Source organism: Sceloporus undulatus, chromosome 8 (genome assembly GCF_019175285.1).
Source record: "Sceloporus undulatus isolate JIND9_A2432 ecotype Alabama chromosome 8, SceUnd_v1.1, whole genome shotgun sequence".
Classification (NCBI taxonomy): domain Eukaryota; kingdom Metazoa; phylum Chordata; class Lepidosauria; order Squamata; family Phrynosomatidae; genus Sceloporus; species Sceloporus undulatus.
In genome coordinates, this window is record NC_056529.1 from 22,152,089 (window position 1) to 22,167,952 (window position 15,864).

General features: G+C 45.0%; 1 protein-coding gene across 2 annotated transcripts; it reads left to right on the plus strand.

Annotated features, from left to right (window-relative positions):
- The first annotated feature begins 1,940 nt into the window (after positions 1-1,940).
- DEF8 (differentially expressed in FDCP 8 homolog) lies at positions 1,941-15,222 on the plus strand. 2 transcript variants are annotated; one of them, XM_042480814.1, is made up of 12 exons: positions 1,941-2,068; positions 4,876-5,013; positions 6,029-6,126; positions 6,655-6,804; positions 7,430-7,574; positions 7,879-8,043; positions 8,949-9,076; positions 9,890-10,003; positions 10,636-10,716; positions 11,177-11,317; positions 12,158-12,267; positions 13,271-15,222. In XM_042480814.1, the coding sequence occupies exons 2-12, from the start codon at positions 4,887-4,889 to the stop codon at positions 13,371-13,373; spliced, it is 1,362 nt and encodes a 453-aa protein (XP_042336748.1). In that variant the 5' UTR covers positions 1,941-2,068; positions 4,876-4,886; the 3' UTR covers positions 13,374-15,222. The 2 variants fall into 2 exon arrangements, with proteins under 2 accessions (XP_042336748.1, XP_042336747.1); XM_042480813.1 differs by lacking the exon at positions 1,941-2,068 and adding an exon at positions 2,094-2,741.
- Positions 15,223-15,864: the final 642 nt, after the last annotated feature.

Consider the following 15,864-nt stretch of genomic DNA (forward strand, 5'->3'; position numbering starts at 1 on the left):
ACAGAAAACACTCAGAGGTAGCTGTGTTGGCCATTTAACAAACCCAAACAAAAATCCATTGGTGATTCCTTTTATTGACCAACCGAAATGCACAATAGACTTGCAGCAAGCTTTCGAAGCTCCATGGGCGGCTTCTTCATCAGGTAAGATGTTACAAAGCAAACAGGAGAAAAAGAAAACCATTGGAGATGTTAGTCAGGTGCCTGCATTTTGTTGTTTTGGTCCTCAGTAAAGAGGGTATGCTGCCTGGGGAGGATATCTTTTGGAGGAAGGGTTTCATGGCTGAGATGGGATCAAGGCTTGGTCTCCAGAGTTGCAGTCCAACGCTCAAACCACTACTCTGTGCTGGCTATTAGACTTTACAAATGGGGATATCAGGGTAGCAGCAAAGTGATAGAGCTCCAAGGGAAGATGTCTCTCAAGCACCCCCCGGCCTCTGAAAGTTGTCTTGTGTTTGTGAATTGTGGTGCTCCATGCATCTGGAATGGCTGCATCATGCATCAGCGCACCATGCCAGGAGAAGGCTGTGCATGCAGAACCAGCCATGGAGCAACCTGAAACAGTGCCCCCTTCCAGACCTGAAGCCCCCCTCCCACTTTAAGACCCACACAGTTTTTGGAGATGAGAAGACCATGTGTGCTTCTCTGGACGTCTCCATGCACCAACCATGTTCTCCATCCCTTAGCTGCCCCTCACGGTCTCAAAAGCCCCCCTTGGCACAATGGGGCAAAATGGCACTCTTTTGGATCACAACTCCCAGAACTTCTCCCCCACTGGCCTGTATGGCTGGGGGATTCTGGGAGCTGTAGTCAGTCCAACAAGGCATCTTTTTCCAATCAAAATGGTGGCTTCCCAATTACTGGACCAATGAATCTGCTCCATAGAATCACAGAGATTCAAAGGTCATCTAACCCACTTCTGCAATGCAGGAAAACACAATCCAAGCACCCCTTGCGACAGACCAGAAATCTCCCTCCTGTGACACTTGATGAATCAGGCCAAATAGCCGTCTAGCTAAGAAGTTCTGGAGAACATCACAATCCAGGTTTGAAGGCAACAGTCACCTCTCAGCATTCATTCAATTTGATCTGTTCATTCATTCATTTATTACTTGTCATTCATTCCAATAGTTCCCAACCTAAGTAAGTGAGAAGGAAGACCCCCCCCCCCCGCCCCCTTGTCTTATCTTGATCTGGGAACAAGCCTTTAATGAAGGACTCTTGTTCTTTCAGAGAATCATAGAATGGCTATATTGCTATTAGTATTATTATTTCCACCTAAGTGTTGTTGCTGTTGCTGTTGTTGTATGAAAGGCAGCAGAAGCAGAGCATCAGGAAGGAGGATGAGCCTCCTTGCCGCCATCTGCTGAAGGACCCTTGTTGTTTCATAGAAGAATAGTATGGCTATGCTGCTATTTGTAGTATTTTTAACACCTAAGCGTTAGGAAGAACTACTGTTGCTGCAGGAGCAGAGGAGCAGGAAGGAGGATGTGCCCCTCTGACCCCTTCTGCCAAAGGACTCTTGCTGTGTCACAGGATAATAATAGTATGGCTATGCTGCTAGTGGTATTATTATTCCCACCTAAGCATTAAGAAGAACTGTTGTTGTTGTTGCTGCTGCTGCTGCTGCTGTTGTATGAATGGCAGCAGGAGCAGGAAGGGGATGAGGCCCACTACTTGCCACCCTCTGCTGCAGGAGTCTTGTCCTTTCATGGAATAATAGCATGGCCATAGTGCTATTAGTCTGATCCTTCCTAGCTAAGCATTGCTGCTGCTGCTGCTGCTGCTGTCTGGAAGGAAGGCTGTCTCTCTCTGTCCTCGGGCGCCCTCTGGCGGCCTCCCTCCCTCCTTCCCTCCCTCGGCCTCTCTCCCTGCAGTGCTCCTCCTGACCGCGCGGAGGCAGCAGAGGGCGCCCTGGCGACAATGTAGCAGTTGGAGGAAGCCGAGAGGAAGCGTTGCCTGAGTCTGGCCAGAGGAGGGGCAGGAAGGCAGAGGCAGGCCCCCGGCCCCCGGCCCCCGTCCTCCTCCCTCCCCTCCCCTCCCCTCCCCTCCCCATGGGCCCTGAGCAGGTAAGGCACCCCAGGGCAGGACCCCCAGAGCCCCTTCCCCACCTCTCCCCTCCCTGACCCTTCCTGGGGGCTCAGAGGAGGGCCCAGGAGACCCCTTTGGGTGGCTGGCTGGGGGTCCTCCCTAGGGATCACTAGGAACAGACCCCCCCCGGTCCCCTCTTCCTCTCCTTCCTCCCCTTGGGCATCCCATGTAGCTTGGAAGGCTTGCTTGACAGACAGACCCCCCCAAACCTCCTTCTGGACAACCTCAGTTGGGAAGACGACAACACCCAGCATCCACAGACCCTTGGGATGGCTTGCGTAGGGAGCCTGGGAGTTGTAGTTCCTGACACATTTCCATGGGTGGGGGGTATGGGTTTGTTAGTTTTGCCAAGAGGCACAGGTGTTGTTGTTGTCTAAAGCAGTGATTCTTCCCCCCCCCAAAGTGTGTACTTCCAGATGTTTTGGACTCCAGTTCCCAGAATTCCTGACCATTTGGGGGCTTCTGGGAGTTGTAGTCCAAAACAGCTGGTTGAAAGGGAATGTTTCTCCTCTGAACTGGAGCATCCTCAGCCTCTCTCCTGACAGATGCTCCCATGAAAGCCCCTCTCTGCCCCAAGATGCCTCTCTTCAGTTAGGTCTGTTTTAACTCATGTGGATCTGTAATGGATAATGCTGCTGTTTTTGTCTGAAGGTAGGGCCATTGGGATGATAGTGTCTTCTTGGTTATGTATGTATTGTGCATTTTTGTTGATATATTTGCGCACTTGTAACCCGCTTTGATGGAGAGGCAGGATCTAAATAACATTTATTATTATTATTATTTATGATTATTAAGTATTAACTGACATAAGCAAAGCATTTTTTTAAAAAGCCAGGTTTTGTATTAAAAAGCACCTTGAAGGGAGCGCTTGAGTGGGAAACCCCCGTCCTTAGCAGCTCTGCAATAATTAATAATTAATTAATATTTTTTAATAATTTGTTTTATTTATATACCGCTATTCCAAAGATCATAGCAGTGAACAGCAAGTAAGCTAATTAGCAAGGCCTACATGCCTCAAAAGTACCAGATTCCCATTTGGTCTTGGATGCTAAGCAGGGTCAGTCCTGGTTAGTACCTGGAGGGGAGACTGCCAAAGAATACCAGGCTCTATTTCAGAGGAAGGAACTGGGAAAACCACTTCCTTGCCAAAGAAAACCCCTTGAAATGAATGGGGTCGCCATAAGAAGATAGGCAACTTGAAGGCACATAAATGCACATAACCTCAAGACATCAGATTCCCTTTCAATCTTGAAAGCTAAGCAAGGTCAGCCCTGGTTAATACCTGGATGGGAGGCCACCTATGAATCCCAGAATGTATTAGTTTGTACTTCAGAGGAAGGAACTGACAAAGCCTCCTCTGAGTATCCCTTGCCTAAGAAAGCCCTAAGAAATGTATGGGCTCACCATAAGTCCGTAGGTAATGATTGTATTAGTTGTATTTTCCCAATGAATTGCGTTGTCATGTGATACGTCCAAAGTATGGCAGCCTCAGGTCAGCCATTTTGGCTTCTAGGAAAAGCTCAGGCTTGATTTCCTCTTGGACCCATCGATCTTGATGCAAACTTTCCTTAATCCAGAGGTTTGATATTTGGTGCCATTTTTTGGGGAGTGGAAAGAGGCAGAAGGGATAAATCTGCCTTGAAGGCTTCTCCCAAATAGAGCAAAGGCTGTTTAAAAAGTTGCTCAAGGACTGTGACCGAAAGAGAAACGCTCTCCCTGTTGACCTTCTGCCTGCAAACAAAGGCATTTCTGCCTCTGAAGGCCGGAGGTTGCAAAACAGATGCGCTGGACTTTCCAAATATTGTATGGCCTTGCTTTATTTATTTACTTGCTTTGCATCCTGCCTTTCTGCTCATCTGAGACACAAAGCAGTTTACAATAACATACATTTAAAACAGAACCTCTGAGGTTCTATAGTATATTTGTATCATCAACAATTATAATATTGTAAAGCAGTTTACAATAATATAAATATAAAGCAGAACATCTAAGGGTGCATCTATAATACAGCTAAATAATCTACAATTATATGATTGTATAGCAGTTTGCAATAATATAAATGTAAAACAGGGCCTCTGAGGGTGCATCTATAGTATATTTGTATATTTGTATTATTGTAAACTGCTATGCAATCCTATAATTGTGGATTATACAAATATATTATAGATGCACCCTTAGAGATTCTGTTTTAAATTTGTTATTGTAAACTGCTTTACAATAATATAATTGTAGAGATCTTGTAGCTCCTTTGAGAGTAACTGAAGGAAATAAATTAGCAGCACAAGCTTTCCTAGACTATTACCTCAGATGCATTTAGATGCAGTAATAATAATAATAATAATAATAATAATATGTAGCAGCACCTTTGAGACTCACTGAAAGAAAGAAGTTGGCAGCATGAGCTTTTGTAGGCTTCAGTCCACTTCCTCAGATGCATTTTTAAAAAGCTTTAAACCACCCATCAAGTCAAAAACATTGAAGACACGAGAGCAATTAAAACACATGATGAGTAGTGACCTCATTGCGCAGGAAGGAGCGAGGCTGAATGATGCACCTGACATGACTCGGTCAGGAGCTGTTAGGTCATCCTCTGGGGTTGCAGGACTGGATTTTCTTCCTTCTGGGACATAAACAAAGCTGTGAGGAGGAGGTTGGAAAGGTCTACCTCCACCATCTCCGGTGGCTTGTGCCTGGGCTGAGGCCCTGGATGCGCCAGGCGAGTGCACCTGTTGCAGGTGAGCGTCACCTGGACTTCTCCGGATGCCTGAAAGTGTCTCTCCTGCAGGTGGGACTGCTATGGAATATGACGAGAAGTTGGCCCGCTTCCGACAGGGCCATCTCAACCCCTTCGACAAGGCCCCGTTGCAAAGCCCTACCGACCAGAGGATGACCGGGGGCGAAGTCGAGTTCCCACAGAAAGCAGGTGAGTCCATGCTCAAATTAGTTCTCTTGAATGTGACTCTTGTGGGCCACAGATCCCAGAATCCCCCAGCTAGCACAGCTGGGAGTTGTAGTCCAAATCCCCTTTCCAAGGCGGTGCCCCACTCTCTGCTTACATTTCACCGACAGGCTTTTAATCTCTAAGCAGGGGCATTTTTTATTAGGGTCTTTTATTTATCTTTTGTGGCTTTTGTATGTCTTTTAAATGATTGTCTATACTCTAATGCAACTAGTTTTAATTGTTTTATTGTGAAGTTGTTGTGTTTTGTTTTTTCAATTGACTCTGTCTGGAAGATGCCTTGGGAGATGCTCTGGGAGAAAAACGGCATAATACTACTACCACTACTACTACTAATTATTATTATTATTCTAAAGGAGGGCAAGGCGGGAAATAATCATATAACAACAACAATAACAACAACAACAATAGAGAAAGGAACCGAAAAGGTGTAGCAAAGGGTAGGAGATAGAGAGAGGAAAGTTAGAAGGGGAAAGAGAAAGGGAAGGCCCCGTATTTAATAATATTTATTGCATTTTCACATAAAAACATGGAACAAATCACATTCCATCATATTTGACAAAGGGAAGATTCAGTGGCCTGATTGATCATTGAATTTAAAAGACGAAATGATATTGTTTAGGTTAGTAAATACGGCTTTAATATAGAAATACGGTTTGTTATAAGAATGTTACACGAGGGTGTCTGTGACTGTGATGTTTGTCGATTGCTTGAGTATATGGATATTAGTGTGTATTAATGTACAGTGTATTAATAGAGATTTAAACAATAAAAATAATGGGGCAAAAAACAAAACAAGATCCCTTTCCTTTGTGGACAGATACAAAGGCTGGATGCCGGACCCCCGAGTGACCTCTCATTGTGGGGCAAAGCTTCCTCTGCCTCCTTGAAGGCCTGGGAAGGGAAGGTTGGGGGACCCAGAAAGGACGTCCTCATCCTGCGTCCTCCGGCCTCATCCCTCTTTCTCTCCCCCTTGTAGACTTGAGGCTGGGATTGTCCTCTGAGGAGCCTGCTTTCCCGTGTTCGGAGCGCACCATGGACTTGGGACTGGCAGAGGACCATTTTTCGCGTCCGGTGGTGAGAACGTAGGAGGCGCGCAGGAGGCATTTTGCGGTCGTGGGGACTGACATGTTTCACTGACCCTAAACTATGCTGAAGGGAGTTGGGAGAAAACTTGGAGAAATCTTTTGCAAACAAAAACCTACGAGTCTAAATAATAATAATAATAATAATAATAATAATAATAATAATAATAATAATAATAATAATATACTTCTCCCTCCATATTCGCTAGGGTTAGGGGCACAAGACCCCTGTGAACATGGAAAAGCCGTGAATTACAAAAACACATGTTTTTACCTAAGAAGACACTAGGCCCTCCAGGGCAACTCTTAACCATTGCTGCATTCCACTGTTCAAAAATGCAGGCAACGTTTTATCTGTCTGCCTACCTATATATTTCTCTTGCAGTTTCCATCTTTGCCATGAGCCTGTGTCTTATTTTTAAAGCTAATGGCTCTTGCCCACTCATGGCCAAGTAAGTCATCCTTGAATACTTTGGATGGGAGAAAAAAGACATTTAGGAAATCCCTGTTTCCCCTCCAGGGCTTCTTCCTGGCTTCGGACGTTGAGCAGCTGCGCCAGGCCATTGAGGAGTGCAAGCGTCGGATCCTGGACCTTCCGGACAATTCGGAGAAGCAGAAGGACGCGGTGGTGCGGCTCATTCACCTGCGGCTCAAACTTCAGGAGCTGAAGGTGCAAAAGGATGGGCAGATGGGTTTTTTCTGCAGAAATTTGGAGTGGTTCCGGTCCTCTCCAAGGATTCTTTTGGTGTCGGACACTGACGCACCTTACTGGTATAGGATACCATATATATTCAACTATAGTCAACCTCATATATAAGTTGAGGGCAAGTTTTGGGGCCAAAATTATGGATTTTGCTATGACCCATGCATAAGTCAAGGGTAAAACTTAGGGTCATGTAGCAAAGGATCAAAGGATAAAGCAAAGCAAAATAATATCAAAGAACTTACAGAATTCCAGCAGACATAATTCTTTGTGCTTAGTCTTAATGCTGGATGGATGAGAAAGTAGAGGGGATCAGTACTTCCAGGACAGATTATACTCCTGCTTTTCACCAGATGGTTCTTAATTTTAAATAAGAGTTAAGATACAGTATTTATATTGACCCATGGATAAGTTGACTCCAGGGGTTTGTTTTGGTCAATTTGTTGACCTAAATTTCTAGACTAATACATGAGAATATACAGTAAGCTTTATGGATGCCCCAGGTGCTACACAGCAATGGAGAAGCATCTCTTGGTTCAGCAATTGAGAGCCTTGCAAACTTCTTCTCTCTTTCTGCCTGTGAACAATGCAGGACCCTAGTGAGGATGAGCCCAACATCCGAGTAATCCTGGAGCATCGCTTCTACAAGGAGAAGAGCAGCAGGAGTGTGAGGCAGACCTGTGACAAGTGCAGCACCATCATCTGGGGGCTCCTTCAGACCTGGTACACCTGCACAGGTGAGAAGACAGAGAAAGGGAAAGAGAGACATACCTACTTCCCTTTCCCCAGTGCAACCAGCAACCATTGGCTTTCTTGGTGAGATCTAGACCTCCTCTGGTTAATTGTGGACAGGGAGAAGAGCAAAGCAGACCACTCCTTGCTTACCTTAATAAAGGCTTTAAGGTGGGACTCTTCCTTTAGTTCTGGATGGGCTTGGCTGTTCTCATTAAGGCTGTGGGGATCAGCTTTGGACAGAAGGAAGCCTTGCACACCAACAAGCTTGCTCCATTCTCAATGTGACATCCTTTCCTTCCTTCCCAGGTTGCTCTTATCGCTGCCACAGCAAGTGCCTGAACCTCATTGCCAAGCCATGCGTAAGGTCCAAAGTCAGCCACCAAGCTGAGTACGAGCTCAGCATCTGCCCAGAGACAGGGCTGGACAGCCAAGACTACCGCTGTGCTGAGTGCCGGGTGCCGATCTCCCTCCGTAAGTTGGGGTTCGGGGATGCGTGGCACTAAACCTCCCAGGAACCAGAGGGCAGAAGTTGCATGGGTCCCTGGCATGTTCTCAGATGGTCCTTCCAAATGTAGATGCTTGGAGGGAATGGGGAGAAGCAAAGCAAACCTACCTACCTGCGCTGCGTTCACTTAGTTTGCATTCCTACCATTAATTAATTAATTATTCAATGGATTAATGTATTTATTTAATATCTCTGCATTCTCCCAACTCCAGGGAACTCATAGCATGGTTAAAACAAGAAGCAACTTAAACTGTGATGACAATTTAAAGCAGCAGTTCCCAGACTTTGGTGTTTATGGCATCATGGACTTCCTCTCCCAGAATTCTTTTTTATTTTATATTATTAATTTATTTTCAAAGCATAGCTAACAAATTCATACATAAAGTAAAGTTTGGGAAGTGCTGATTTAAAATAAAAATTTAAAAACCCGTTAATTGCCACTTCCAGGACACGGGAAGCAATAAAACTCCATCCAGCCGCCCCATGTGAATGAATCATGATGGGGTCAGATGCCACCCCACATCTATGCTGGCTGGGGGATTCTGGGTGCAGTAGTCCAAAAAAGAGGGAACTTTCCTAAGTTCTGAGACAGAAAGATGTGGCTCTGAAGGGGAAGCATGGAGTACCTTAAAGCCCAGCTCAGGACAAATGTCTGTTTTGGACCACAAAATGTCCCATTAAAGTATCTCTAAAGAAAGACACCTGGTTACAACTCTCATGCAGAGAAGGCAGTCTTGCCTTGGGCAAATCAAGGCCTGTCCCTTGATTATCAGAGCTGCTTAAATGGCACCCAGCCTGCCATTGTTTGGGTTTTGTCTTTTAAATATTTGCATTTGTCTACCTGGTGTAACCTGCTTTTTCCGCCTTCCAGGGGGGGTCCCAAGCGAGGCTCGCCAGTGCGACTACACAGGCCTTTATTACTGCACCAACTGTCACTGGAACGACCAAGCCGTCATCCCTGCCAGGGTCATCCACAACTGGGATTTTGAAACCCGTAAGGTATTACCGGAGGGTAGAAATGTTGTTGCTGTCGTCACCGTCCCCATCATCATCTAATTCAGTGCTATGCAAAGTGTTGGTCTTGCAAAACTCTGCTGAGCAATGGTTGAGAGCCAGGATGGGTCTTACCCATTTCTATCTCTCTGAGGCTGCATCTGCACTGCAGAGATAATCCAGTTTGACACCACTTTAACTGCCATGGGCTCAGTGCAGTGGGAAAATTGTAATTTTGTAAGTGAAGATTGTAATTTTGTGAGACATTTAGCCACCTCTGTCAGAGGGCTCTGGTGCCGCAACAAACTACAATTCCTAGAGTTCCATAGTATTGAGTCATGGCAGTTAGAGTGGTGTCAAAGTGCATTGACTCTGCAGTGTGGACGCAGCCTGGACCTCCCTATTACAGGGGCATTTCCATGGAGGTCTATGTATGCAGTTGTGTGTCCTCCCACTGACCGCCAGGCTGCCCTGTTACTTACCAGCAGGAAGGGGACAAAATTCAGAAGCAATTCAGACCACGGAGAAGCAGCTGGTCTCAGATTGTTTGGGGGAAGAAATGCGGGTGTGCTCCCAATTTGAGACCACCTGCCTTTTCCTTCCCCCAAGAGCCTAGTGCAGCCAGATTTTCATGGTCTGCATTGCCTCTGGTAAGAAGGAGCAATGAGGTCCCCTTCCAGGGGCAGTGGGAGGTTTTTGGATGGAGCACAAGGGCAAGAGGAAAGCCCTCTGTGCCCCATCCAAAAAGGGACCTTTTGTGCCATGTGTGGATTCTAGCTGTCTGCTCTCCCTGATAATGGGGGGAAATGTGATCTCCAGGTCTCTCGGTGCAGCATGCGCTACCTTGCCCTGATGGTTTCGCGGCCGGTCCTCAAGCTGCGTGAGATCAACCCTCTTCTCTTCAACTACGTGGAGGAGCTGGTGGAGATCCGGGTGAGCCCTCATGGTGGGTGGTTGGAGTTTAGGGCACCTTGAGTCTAGAAGCCCTTCCACGGTATTTGGGGTCATCACATGGCTGGGGTATACTATTGTTGGTGGTTCGTGGGTCATGTTCAGTCCCCAAAGGAACCATGGAAGGCGACATGTGGATTCCAGAAAGAAATGAAATTGTTTTGTCTCCAGATGCCCCCCACGTTCCTTAGGAGGGCAAGTCCAAGAGATTTAGACCATGTTATACTAGAAGAGGCCTTTTTTCCAACAAGAACTGACCTGCAAATTTACATCTTGTTGGAAGAAAGTTTCTCTTGGATATAAAGCAACCTGGAAAGGGACAAAAATATGGCACAACTGCCCCTCTGCACCCTGTAATAGGGTCGCCATAATTCAGAAATGACTTGAAGGCATACAACACATGCTGGAAATTGGGAGAGGGAGACTTCTGGGACCAGATGTGCCCCATGGGTATCACTTCCCCAATCTGCCATATGGCACCATCCATGTTGCTATCCCAGCTATCCCAAAGGAAAAGGTATGTGCCTGTGTCGGAGGAGGGGATCTCTTTCCTTTGGGTCACTGGTTTTCCAAGTGAACCTGCCCTTCCGATTCCTGTCCTCCTCCCTCTGCAGAAGCTGCGCCAGGACATCCTCCTCATGAAGCCGTACTTCATCACTTGCAAAGAGGCCATGGAGGCCCGGCTGCTGCTCCAGGTCAGGAGAGAAGGCCAGTTGCTGGGTTTAATTCCAGATGGGAAGCTCATGTAAAATGGTGGGGAGAGGGGGTGCATTTCCACAGCTGGGTTTGATATCCAATTTGGGCAAAACGCAGCACTTCATATATTGTGAGACTCCAGTATGCAGCATCTTCAACCATGGCCATAATGGCTAGAGGCTGATAGGAGTTGCATTCCAGCAGGACCTGGAAGGCTACACTTTGCCAAAACCTGTTTTGTGTACTCAGGCTTCCTTGCAAGTGGAGCAAAGCAAACAAATCCAGCCTGTGCAGGGCAACATAGGCTTGCTGAATCTTCTAATCTCATGACTCCTTGCATTGCCACGCTCTTGTCCTCTGCACAGCTGCTCCTGTTTCATCCATATATGTATGTGTGTGCATGTGCGCGCACACACACAAACCTTCGGGGTCAGCTAGCAATTCAGTCCTCCCTTTCAGCTGCAGGACCGGCAACACTTTGTGGAGAATGATGAAATGTACTCGCTGCAAGACCTGATTGACGTCAACGCTGGGCGCCTGGGCTGCTCCCTGACGGAGATCCACACACTCTTTGCCAAACATATCAAACTGGACTGTGAGGTGAGGAGAGGTGGACAATTTAATCTTAGGTTGCAAGATGCCCGAGGCCCCATGTTGGGAGAAAGACAGGATATCAGATAAACAAATTCCGGTTGAGTCTCTCTTATCCAGAATTCAAAACACTCCAAACACTAAACCTTTATTATGGATGGCCGAGATGGCAACACCTTTGCTTTCCGATGGTTCAATGTATACCAACTTTGTCTCATGCACCAAATTATTCTTTAAAATATTGGATAAAATTACCATCAAGTTATGTATGTAAAGTGTATATCGAACATAATGAGTTCTGGGTTTAGGCTTGGGTCCTATCCCCAAGATATCTCATGATGTACAAATGTGCAAATACAGTCATCCCTCCGTACCCACAGATTTTGCATCCATGGATTCAGCCATCCATGACTTAAAAATCCCCCCCCCAAAAAAAAAGCAACCCTTGATTTTGACGTTTTATATAAGGGAAGCCATTTTACTACCCCATTGTATATAATGGCACTTGAACATCCATGGATTTGGGTGTCCACAGGGAGGTCCTGGATTGAAACCCTGTGGATACGAAGGACCTACTTTATTCCTAAATAAAAATAATAATAAATCCAAAATTCAAAACACTTCTAGTCCAAGGGATATTAGATAAGGGAGGCTCAACCTGTACTATTTTTCTCCTGTGGGAAATTGCACTACTGGTTTTGGGCTTGTAGGGACTGGGAGGAGAGACTGGGGGGGCTTCATGCAGCATGCACTGTCCTGACTCCTGTTCTGTGGGATAATTGTGGATGTGTGAAGCCTTACATCTCTGGTGCTATGGAAAATTCATGGGGCTTTTGCCTTTCCCTGCAGCGGTGCCAAGCAAAAGGTTTCGTGTGCGAGCTTTGCAAGGAGGGGGACGTGCTCTTCCCCTTCGACAGCCATACCTCCATGTGCGTAGACTGTTCGGCCGTCTTCCATAGGTAAGTGCTGGAGCCTGCCAAGTTCCCTCTTCTGAGGGAGGCTGGAGTGGCCTCCTGGCTGTCCTTCCATCGACAAGCAAAGACTTTAAGGTTTTTAAAATCCATGCAGCAGGATTGTAATAGGGGGCTGTAAAGTTTTTTAGCTGTACTGCTTTTAAACTGCTTATAAGTGTGTGTGTGTGTGTGTGTGTGTGTGTATATATATATATATATATATATATATTCATTGTGTGTTTGAAATCATCTTTAATGTTATTGTCACTTTTGGTTTCGATTTCAGTCATTCAGATTTTTGGGAGGTTTTAAAGGCATGTTGGGAGAGAGGCCTTAGGAGGAAACCTGCTTCTTTTTGCAGTAGGCTTGGCAAAAAAAAAAAAAAAATCACTCAGATATTTTTTAACAGGGTGGGAGGCTTCAAATGATGCACTTTACCCACTCCTTATTCATAATGTAATTATGGCTGAGATTCTCAAGGGGACGGAAGGTAGCTCCACACTCAAGGAATTTTGAGGCAGTTGTGCAATGCCATCTTGTTATTCAATTGCAACCAAATGCACTTCTGCTTACACAGTGTGCAGTCATGCACAGTACATCTCAAGGTGCAGTTTGCATGAGCATTTATGTGCAATACACATAGATGTGCAGAGGCACCACCTGCGCTAGTCTGCTTCTGCAACCTTGAACAAAATATGGCTGTTCTTCATTGGGAAAAAAATATCCAGCCATTTCTGTAAGCAAATGTACTCTTGCATAAGACACCAATGGGATTCTGTCTTGTATTTTAATGTTAACCTTTTGTACATTTTAACTGCATTGCTCATTTTCATTTGTAAGTCGTCTAGAGTCCCATGTTTATTTTTGGATAAAGAATGAAGCTAACAATATTTCTTTTTGTTTTCTCTCTTGCTAAATGCAGGGGCACAAAAGAGTTAGTCACCAGGTTAATGCCTTCTCCTCCCTAAGATATAACAAAATTGACAAGTCCTTATGTCTTCTCCCGCAGGGACTGCTACTATGACAATTCAACAACGTGTCCCAAGTGCGCTCGGCTCAGTATGAGAAAGCAGTCGCTGCTCAGGGACCCCAGCACAGAGCTGCAAGCCTAGCATTGTCTTCCCTTGTCTCCTGGGCAGAGAGACACACAGAGAGACAATGGTATCAGAGCACTTGGTGTTCCCCATTAGGTTGGGCTTCGCCAATCCTTGCCTGCAAAGGACTTGGCAAAGAGAGAGGAACCTTTCACAGGAACATTGCTGGGAACAGACCGCTCAAAGCTGGAAAATGAGGCAGATGGGCAGGTGTCGAACCTTGCTCCTAGCCCCTCTCTCACTGGAAAAGCTGCTGAGACTTCTCCATTTTGTGTGTGTTGGGCTCTAACAAACTCTCCATACCTGGAATTAGAAGACTCAGGTGAAAAACTGAGGTGTGAGAAGGACGCGTTCTTGGCTTTGGAATTACTCCCGGCAGATCTGTGCTGAGCTGAACAATCCTGGAGAAAGAACTGCCTGACCACGATTGCACGAATGTAGCTGCCAGCTAAACGCAGCGACTGCTTTTTAACACTGCCAGTCTGTGCTGGCGTGTGACAGTGAAAGTGCAACTGTGGTTTCTTTTCAAAGACAACATTGGTGAAGAAGATTATTTAAGATGGGTTGGCCTTGGGGTGACCTGGCATCTAAAAGTTAGTCCTTTTTGACTTAGGTACATCTGTGATGGAGATGGGCAGAGAGGGGTTCCTTTCCTCTTCTCCATGATGCTCACTAGAGGCAAATCCAAGGAATGTGTACATTGCAAAGTTGGAACCATCCCTGGCATCCATGGAGAAGAGATGGCAGGGTACGTAAACCACAGTAAATTATCACAAGCACTAAAATCACTTTAAATAAAGCTGTGTGTTAAGTCTTGGTGTGATTTTAGGCTTTTTTCTGTTGGGCCTGCCTTGCATCTTCTTCTTCTTCCTCCAGAACAGCATCTTCTGGGGCTATTAAGGACATTTAGTGGCCAAAGAAATCTGGAGGATGATAACTTAATGGTGCAAAAGACTAATTTATAGAAGCTAATTTATGTAAGATTTCCGGTGTCTAAGTGATGGAGATCTTGCAGTAGAATTTCAAGCTGTGCAGTATTTATTTATTTACTGTTCTCAGAGCATGGTTAAACTTTTACACCATTGTTAAGCTTTGGGAAGATGTGGGCAGCCACTGGAGCACTGTGGCATTGAGTGCTGTTGTGTACTCAATATGTATTTATTGCACATGGTTGCGTGCACACATACACACACAAAGATGATGTGGAAGTGTTCTTAGACCTTTTGTCTCCATTTCGACTAAGTGCTTTGGGTGACAGGAACATACAAATACAGTAACTTTGCTAGGTCTTTTATTTATAGTCTTTCAAATATACCTATAAAGTTTTGTTTGCAACAGATTTTATTCAATAATCTGACGCTTCTATGGGTATGTGATAAATCTGTCACAAATTCAACTCCTTAGGTGATGAATAGATATGCAAGAATTCAGTTATAATCAATGCTGGATTGTCCAATGAAAGAAGTGTGGGTTTCAGCTCCACACAGACAGTTGGCTGTTGGTGTCAACCATTCAAAACCGACTTGGATTTTAAATAGGTTACCTGTTGAGAGTTACGATAGGGAGCTATGCTTGAGTTTAACAACAATGTTAAAGCAGGTAAGAACATGAGAGGTAAGAACAAAGACCTACCTGGTCTAGTAGCCTATTTGTTGGACTGACCTGTTTTAGGAACCGGAAGGCATTACTTATGAGGTCTGTGTGCCGCATTATACTTTGTTCATCCACTTTTTGATGTCGTTCTCGCATTTCTTGGCGAAATCACGGCATCTGTGTCTGAGAAGGAAAGTAGCAAGGACCTTTCCACTTGTTGTGAAGGGAAATTAGAACTGGCCTGAGAGATGCAAAGAAAACCAGGAACCTATACTGTACAAGTAAAAAACATCAGGTCTGTCTAAGCTATATTCCAAGGCTGAATAGCTAGCTTTTGGGGCTCTTGATATTCTGAGCCATTCACTGCCACAATCCCTGTCCTTTGGCCATGCTGGATTATTGGGCTGATCCATGCTGGATTATAGTCCAAACCATCTGTAGGACCAAGGATCCCCCATTACTACAATATATTATCTTCAGCTAATTGTCTTTTTTAATATATTCTTAAACAAATAGCGAAAAACTTCCTTTCCTTTGTTGTGCCTATTCATTTTGTCTCCAGTTGTACTACTGACTGAATACTATATCATTCTTTTCATCAAAATTATCGTCATTCAAATCATTCTTATTATTTGTTTTCATAATTCTTTTGATCAGTCATTTTATAAAACCCTTTTAACAAAATATGAACTTATTTTTCTTATTCCTACTGTTCTCATACCAGATTACAGCTTCTGAGACATTTAAACTCCTTTCTTATCTATTTACACTCACTCTATCTTCCTAACAGGAGCATAGAGTTTATCTTTCAAATGCTGCAGTACCATTTCTTCCTTTTTTTAATCACTTGTTTTTAAAAGATAGTTTGGGTCCCAATTTTTTGGAGAAAGCGGGATATAAATATATAATTATTATC